General features: G+C 59.8%; 1 protein-coding gene across 1 annotated transcript in view; it reads right to left on the minus strand.

The window, feature by feature from the left end:
* The window catches only part of WNT10A (wingless-type MMTV integration site family, member 10A), a gene marked incomplete at its 5' end in the record, with an annotated part of 13,798 nt that extends 5,433 nt beyond the window's left edge, over window positions 1–8,365 (minus strand). Inside the window, 2 exons of the mRNA XM_009698079.1 lie at window positions 1–102; window positions 8,103–8,365. The exon at window positions 1–102 is cut by the window's left edge and continues 284 nt beyond it. Of these exons, the coding sequence (XP_009696381.1) occupies window positions 1–102; window positions 8,103–8,365 (365 nt within the window). The remainder of the gene's footprint in view (window positions 103–8,102) is intronic.
* Between the last annotated feature and the right edge of the window lie 213 nt (window positions 8,366–8,578).

An 8,578-nucleotide genomic window follows, 5' to 3' on the forward strand; every position in this document is an offset into this window, starting at 1 on the left:
CCCAGCTGCGTGCCTGCACCTTGCGGAGGGCACAGGCGTTAGAGACGGGGTGCTCCCCGCCCGCGGCCGCAATGGCATAGGCGAAGGCGCTCTCCCGAAAGCCTGCAAGGAAGGAGAGAGCGGGGCTTAGGCTGGGCGGTGTGACCCCCGCAGGGGGCTGGATGAGCCTAGCAACACGCTGGGATGTAAGGAGCCAGAGGTTTGGTTTGTGCCTTGCCTTGTCCTGATGCCCCAGCTCCCACCTGGACCATAAGCAAACCCCCACCTGGTGCCCTCCGGCCCCATCCCCACCAGGGCACGTTGCTTCCCTGAAGCCTAGCCCTGCCCTGGCCAGGACACCGGCTCCCACCATCACCCTGCTCTCACATCGCCCCGGGAGATGCCACCACGGCATTGCTCAGGGATCAGTGTTATGGCTCTGATGGGAAAGGCAGTATCTCCTTCCCTCTCCATTCAGAGTTTCCCACTATATTAAATATCATGCTGGCTGAGGAATACTTCTGCTGAGGAATGGGCCATTTCTGCTTACCCCCAGGGTGCCAGATCAGGCAGTAACGGGAGCAGGCAGCACTGCCTGTCCAGCCCCATCCATCTGCCCATGCCCCTTCCCTCCCTGAGCCCCGCCAGCTCCCACAAGATGCTCTAAATGTGGTACCGCATTGGAAAAATCGAGCATCCCTCGTTAGTTAGAGCATGCTGCAACCGCACCGCGCACTGCCAGGACCGGCAGCTGGTTGTCGTTAAAAGCCGAGGAGCGAGGACATCCGCAAGTGCATTAGCTGGGAACGGGGTGGATGGGGACAGGGATGGGTTCTGCAGCAGGGGCTCTGTGGGGCTGTGAGCAGGGGCTGCCCAAGGGCTGCTTGGCTTCACTGCAGCTAGGTGAAGAGCCTCCCCTACCTGGGAACTTCTATTTTATTTTAAATGAAAAGTAGTATTTTTATGCGTTATTCGCAGGCCAAGCAGGGAGCCCACAGCACCCTTTGCTTCAGTGCACGGTGACCGGCCCCGGCATGAGGAGTGGAAGGAGAGACAGCCAGATTTTGTGCCGTGGCTTCACACGTGAATAAATGAATAGCTGGAGCTGGCCAGCCTCTCTCCCTCCGTTGGACAGGAACAGCTTGATCAGCTCTGGCTTTGCTACAGCTGAACAGACAAGAGGTTTTGGGGCATTTTCTCCAGCAGATCTGTGCCACCGAACAGGGGGCTTGGGCGAGCACCCCAAAGCACAGATCCCAGGCAGGGGCTCTGCCAGCTCCCTGCCTGTGCCATGGAGTCACGAGAGGTGAGAGCACAACCCCTCCCCACTGCCATCGCCCGTCCTTGGCGATGCTCCCCATCACGCATGTCTCCTTGGTGGTTTGCTGCCGCCCGCCGAGCAAATGCTATGATCTTATTAAAGGGAAATGAAATGCAGCTCGGAAACCTGCATTTAAAGTCATGCTGCTCTTTTGTGTGTTAATTTGACACTGGTGCATTTAAAAAATTAACGAGGCGCTGCTTAAAAGCCAGCGGGAGCCTCTCCCAGCTTCCTCCCCTTGGTGTGGGACAAGCTTGCTCTCAGCCTGCCTCTTTCCATGCACAAGTTGAACAACATTTTTCAGCAGGCAGGTAATGGGGCTGCTGGTGCGTACGCTGCGCAGCCTCCCCGAGGAGAGCGCTGGCAGGCAGTGCCTGCAACACACCCACATGGCTGTTACAGCAGGACAGCCCAAATTTGGGGAACTTCCTCCCCCAGGTGAACAACGCAGGATGGAGAATCAGCACAGGAAGGTCTCCAGGATCCCCAAATCCTCCCCATATCAGTTCTCCATCCCCACAATCTGGGCCGGCTCCAGCCCTTCTTGAGTCAAAACCGGGCACAGCCCAAGAGCAGAGACTTGTCGCTGCCACCCTGCTCAGTGTCCCCAGCTCCTCACACAGCCAGTGCCTGGGGATGGTGACAGCAAAGCCTCCACCCGGCATGACACTCTCCTCTCAGCCCTGCCTTTCCGTTAGCTTCTTTCTCACACATTTCTCCAGCCTAACGAATAATTTCCCATGTGGCATCTCCTTAAAATCCCTTCTGGAGCCCAGACAGAAGCTCTACTCCACCCAGCCTGTCTAGCAGGCCCATCTCCTTACAGGTAAAGAGGCCGGGTTCATTTGGTGCCCTCCACAACTGGGAAACCCCTAGAGTCAAGCCTCAGCCCTCCTTCTTCCTCCGCTGCTCTCCAGCCACACACGAGCTGATGGATGAGGCATGGGTCCTTGTCCTCAGAGCTGCCATCCCCAAGGCTGCGGGCAGAGGATGGGCTGGTCCCCAGGACTTAACATCCCAGCACTCTGGGAGCCTTGTCCCCATCTCACCATGGTCATTTCCCTGCTCAGGATCACTCTGCCTGGCCCCACCACCCCTCCCTGCCTTCTCCCCTCCTTCCCTCGCCCGCTGTCACAGGGAGCTGTGAGCGACAGGGAGGAGGGGGCCAGGGCAGTGCCAGGACCGCAGCAGCCATGCCAGCGTGGTTCCGCTTCGAGGTTCCGTTTACATTCCTTGCTCTACCCTGGCCACACCAGAGCCCGGAGGATTGCAGCGAACCAGCGAGCAACACAGCTGCAGGCAACAACCGCTGGTCTTGTGGGCTCAGTGAGGGTGGGAGCTTCCAGGAACCGCAGCTGAGCGTGATGTGCGGCAGCCGGCCCCGAGCCCTTCGGAGGGAGGCTCTCTGGCTACCCCAGCCACCTAAGACCTCAGCGGTGATGTTTGAGTCACCAGATCCCTCCAGAGACTGCAGAAGAGTTTCTAGCCATGGGAGGTATGAGGAGAAGTATTGCATCCTGCAGGGAAGAGGGAATGGAGGACACCACCCTGACACCACTGCCGGCATCCAGCCTGCCATGTACTTAAAGGATCGTGCTGGGCAAGGAGGATGGATCTGAAATCTTGGCCCCAGGTCAGATCCCAAAGCATCTTTCTTAGCAGGCGAAAATTTTCCCTGTCAAGATGCACCTAGGAGATGGGGTGGGGCACTTAGCAGGACCCCAACCCCCAGCTGACAGTGGCGCTGCCACGGATGCTGCAGTTTCTCCATCTCTCATGCAGATATGGGACGAAGGCAATGGGGCCAGCTCAGGCACGGCTGTGGGCTCCATGGTCTGGAGACCAGGGAGAGCGGGAGTCATGGCCTTCCGCCCACAGCTCCCCATCACACCTGGGCAGCAACACCTTCCTGGCAGCCATCACTGCAGCGCCTGGGTGGCATCTAGGGAGCAGGCAGGACAGCCTGGTCTGGGCACACCCTGGGGTACCCCAGGGATGCTCCGCTGCCCCCTCCATGGGCAGTACCCTCCAGGAGTGGGGGGCATCTGCCAGGAGCTGTGGGCACATCACCCCGTCCCTTCTGGTTGGCAAGGCAGAGGAGAGCTTCTCCCGACACCTCCCGCGAGGCCCACAGAGATGGCCAGTCCTGACACGCCGCCTCTCCCCCAGCCCTGCTCCCTCCCCTCTCCCTAATTAAACTGCAGGTGAACCTGCCAGGGTCTGGCCCGGCGCCAGGCACTAAACACCTCCCTGCAGATCCCGACTTGCCTCCCTGCACCTCCTTGAGCGTGCCAGGGACAGCCCGCAGCCCTCGTTCCCTGTCCGCCCACAGCGCTCTGAGCCGGCAGCCCTCGTTGCACTGCGGGTTCACGGAGCTGGGCTCAGCCCCGCACCTCTGGGGGTGCTGCCCTGGCCCCAGGGTCTCACTTGCACCCAACAGCTGGGGGAAAGTCCAGGGAATAGGGGCATGCACACGGATGTAGCCAAGCATCCAAAGCAGCCACGTGTGCTTTGGGGCCAGGTGGGCAAAGCCCTTGGCTTGCCTGGGGGTACCAAAAATGCTGCCAGCAGCCCAGCTGCAGCTGCACCAGGCCAGGTGCTCCGGTCTGTGGGCACCAGAGCTTGGCTGGAGCTCTGCAGAGCTGGGTGCTGGGGTCCTGAGCTTGGCAGCATCTCCCTGGATAGCTGTAACAGCACCTGCCTTCCTCAGCACATGGCAAAGCCTCCCCAAGCAGCTCTGCTTCGTAGCTGGCTGGACCCCAGCACCTGGTGTTTCCAGCCTTGCAGGGAGTTCCCCGCTCCTTACTGTAAGAAATCAAGGTTTGGATGTGGCTCATCAGACCCCTTGGCACCAGGGAGCACTTCTAAGGAGGGCACAGGGCATGCAAGCACCACCCAACTCTCCAAAGGCTGTAGAAGGAACTGGGGGATACTGCATTCCAGAGCCATTTCTCCTCCAGTCCATGCACCCTCGGGTGCCTTCAAGGACACCCAGCCTCTCTGTGGGGGTTCCATTTCTTTCAGAGCTCCATATAGATGAGGTTGGGATGAGCAAAGGGGAATGCTCAGGGAAGAGCGATCCCTTAGCACACCCCAGACAGCCCATGCCCAGCAGCCAGAGTCCCAGCCCTGCTGGCACTGCACCTACCCATGGGTGCACGTGTACCAGACAAGGACAAAGGCTCGGTGACCCACTGCCATTTGCACCTTTGTTTTTGGCAGGTACCCAGGCACGCTTTAACCCAGCCAAGCCACACAGTTCCCTGCAGCCCACAGATGCTGTGAGGTGACCACATACCAGTGGCAACAGGTCACCCTCTCCAGCAAGGTGGACACGATCGTGCTGCTCACCCTTGGAGCAGGGGACCTGTATCCCTTGCTGGCGCAGATGCAGCCACCTGCCTCCACCTCACTGCTCCATCCTCCTACATCTGCCCCTGGGGTCAGGAGAGGATGTCTCTGCTGACCAGGCCAGCACATGGAGGTAGAGGGAGAGACAGCAGAGAGGGATGGGGCCAGGGACAGGACTGGAGGGTGCTGGCAGGGGTGACAATGCCAGGGAATGGGCAGGAGGGCGGCGAGGACATAGGGAGCCAGCTGAGGAGTTACGGAAGACGGGAGGAGGATTTGCAATGGCAATACTGAGCCTGGATGCACATGGAGGGGACATGGGCCAAGGAGGATGGGGGTACACATGGCACTGGAGGCTCAGCGAGGGGTATAAGGGACACCCCACACCCCAAGGGTGTAGCACCAAAAGACTAAATGTGAAAAACCCACAGCCCATGGGGGTGTCTCAAAAAACGCCAGGGGCTCTGTGAGAGCAGGGATGGTAAATCCCTGGGCACCCCCTCTGCTTGCCCTCCGCTAACCTGTTGTTGCGCCTCGCAGCCACTGTGCCCTGCACCCCAGGGACAGCTGCATCCCCCTGCCACCTCCAGCAGGTCTGTGCTCTACTCAGGATGCTGTCAGCATCCCTGTACCCAGCTATGCTGCCCAGAAACCACCCCAGACTCCCAGCCCTGTCCAGTTTGAAGCCTCCCTGTCCCTTCCTGGCTCCCCAGGGCTTGCACTCAAACTTCTGGGATCAGATCAGCGGGATGAGGAGGCAGGCACTCATTTGTCACTGTCCCCAGGGGACGAGCCCCCCGGCTCCACCGAGTGCCTGGATGCCAGACAGAACATGGGACAGGCACCGGTGCTGCATCTCAGATGGCTCATGCCTGTGCCGGAGAAGATGCAAGAGATGCAAGAGGATGGAGCAGAGGTGGGGAGCGGAGCCAAGTGGGGAGAGCGGCAGGGAGAAGCCAGCTACAAATAATTTAAAGTGAGATTCACGCACGGCTGAACTGATGGCAGAAGAAGTGGGAAAAGGAATGAAAGATTAAAGGGGTCTGTCACTTCGGGTTACAAACAATGATCCTACAAGCACGTTGCATTCCCAGGCACAGCAAGGATGGGGCAAGGCGCAGAGCAGAGACTTGGTCCCTGGGGGTCAGATGCATTAATGCCTGCGGCACAGAGCCTGCACCCCTCGCTTCCACTGACCGCCTCTCCTCCAGCGCTGGGCTCGGGAGACGGACCCAACATCCCTGCTCCCATGGCTGTGTCCGTAACAGCTGCAAGGTGGAGCTCAGAGCTCCAGCTCTGTTACTGAGGGACACGAGTGGGCTGGAAGCTGGCCAGGGCACCAGCCTCAAGGTTTGCTCTGTGCCAGAACGGCTCTGAGCAACAGCATGGGCTAGCCTGGATGCTCGAGGCTCATCCTGCACCCTCTGCTGCCAAAACAGGAGAGTCTTGAGGTGCCCGTCTGCTCTGTTGCTCCAGCCCTAACTCCATCCTTCCCTGTTGCTGGGTGCTGGCTGTCCATCCCAGGGAATGGGATCCCACTGGTGTTGGGAGCCTGGGCTGAGCCGTACCCAAGAGCTCAGGACTGGGGCAAGAGTCCAGGAGCTGCCGGAGTCCCCACACCCATCGGTCACAGCCCTGACAGCGGGATGGGCTGCAGTGGCAACTGAGACACAAGTGAGCTGCAGGTCATCAGCCACCACCAGACCTGGTGGGTTGAGGGATTGATGCAGAAGGTCCGTGCTCTCTGCTGCTGGAGCTTCTCACCCAGCCTGGTGGGACCTGGAGTAGGGAAGCTCACTTGGGTGTGTGAGTGACTTGAGCCAGCAAGTCGGTGTCTCCTGCCGCCTGAGGAGACTAGAAATGAACCGCATTCCTCAGAGGACCTGGAAATACCTCGATGTTTATCAGGGCTGACGGTCCCCACCCTCCCTGCCAGGCCCTAACCTGGGCGCTGTTCACAGAGGGAAAAGACGCTGCCTGTCTCCAGGCACCAGCATGCCGAGAGGGGCCACAGCTGCTCCACAGCAGGACCACAGCCCTGATGCCACACATGCTCCAAGGTAGCATCCCCTCCAGTGAGGTTTTGCCCATCCACCCTGGACACGAAGGACCTCCCGGCACCGAAACACTTCTGTGCTCCCCTCTCCAGCCATCTCCCCACCTGCTACAGCCACCTGCGAGCTCCTGCCACCGCATCCCCTCAAAGGCATGTAAGTCTTAAGCTGGCATCCTCTCCTCTGTGAGACTCTCCTGACAGTCCCAGGGAGAGAAGATGTTGTAGGATGTGGAAGGATGTTTGGGGAAGGGGGGACGGAGGCACCTCTCTGCTGGGCACCAGGCTAGGAGGAACCCAAAGAAGGTAGGCGAGCAGCATCTTTGGTAGTTTTTGCCTTCCTCAGGAGCTGGAGGAGCGATGTGTTTGCTGGGCACCTTGCCTGCCCTCGGCACCCTGCCTGCCTGCCACTGGCACCGTATTGTTCTCTCCTGCCCACGGTCTGGGGCAACAGGGCACTTAGAAATGTGCTGAGACCCAGGCTTCAAGAAGGGTACTTAGGTGAGAAGATACATTCAGGTCCTACAGAAGGTCCCATCAGATCACAACCCTGATCTGCACCATGCAGGGCAGCCGCCCTGCACTCCCAGAGTCTGCTCCTGAGGGAAAGCGTATCAACCAGAGAGGCTCTGATACAGGCAGGACCGGCCATGCCTGTGAGGGAGATGAGGAGACCCTGGCACCAGGGCTCAGTAGACCATGGAGGGCTAGGAGAGCTCTCCCAGCAGCACAGGTGAGGGTTCTGTGGGCAGACGAGCTGTCAGGACAGCCTTGCACCCCCATGCCACCATGCTGTAGGGTTCCACAAAACCTAGAGCCCTCCGCTCTCTGCACTGGGGAGCCAACATAAAGGAAGGACACCAGGGTGATGGGCTGACAGATCTACTTTCCATTAGCTAGGGGCATTTCTGCTCACTGTGACGCACTGAAACACCATGCCCAAAATGAGCCAAGATGCTCAACGCATCCACGAAACCGAATCCCAGAGCACGGCATCCACCTTCAGACCCACCAACTGTGCTGCACACCCATGGCACCGCTCCAAACACCAGCCTACACCGCATGGGGGGAAGATGCCAGAAAGTGGTGGGGCCTGGAAGGAGCCTTGGGAGCAGCTGGGGCTGGGCAGGGAGGAGCAGCTCAGGACAAGGGCCAGTGTAGCTACAAAGGTGTATGGAGAAGAGCCCGGCTTTGCCACAGCGCAGCACTGCTTGGTCTGGCAGACCCTGAGGTTTCTCAGGCTCTCTCTGCCGTCATCCATGGGGATGCTGAAGAGCTGGCCTGGTCCCCTGGGCCAGGGAAGGGCTGTGCAGGGATCCATGGGGAGCCCGTGAAGTCTCCTGAGAGCAGGGGCTGGGCAGAGGACGAGAAAGAGGAGGGAGACCATCCAGCCCTTACCTCTGCTGAAGATGATGCTCTCGTAGGGGATCTTGTTCTTGGTCTCAAGGCTGGAGCAGTTCCACCGCTGGTCCCGGAACTGGTGCTGGCACTCGTGGATAGCAATCTGGATGCCCTGGATGGCCGAGGCAGTGACGTCGGGGTGACGCACGCACACCTCCAGCTGCCGCCGCGTCAGCCCCGGCAGGGGCAGACACACCGTGTTGGCATTCAGCACCGGCTCCGATGGCAGCTTCAGGCCCAGGATCTCATTGGAGCAGGAGCTGGGAGGGAAAGGGAAACCCATGAGCTCAGAGCAAGCAGTGTGCCAAACACTCGCTTCCCCTTCAGGGAGGGGGAAGAGCACTGGGGGGACACACACGGAGAGGGGAGATGCTCCTCAACCCACACTGTGCCCGCTGCCTACAGAGAAGGCTGGGAAACCCCTGGGTACAATGGCAGCTCAGCCAGGCAGAGATGCCCCAGCAGCACCGGGG

The sequence above is a fragment of the Cariama cristata genome, unplaced genomic scaffold (genome assembly GCF_000690535.1).
Source record: "Cariama cristata isolate BGI_N322 unplaced genomic scaffold, ASM69053v1 scaffold4244, whole genome shotgun sequence".
In the NCBI taxonomy this organism is placed as follows: Eukaryota; Metazoa; Chordata; class Aves; order Cariamiformes; family Cariamidae; genus Cariama; species Cariama cristata.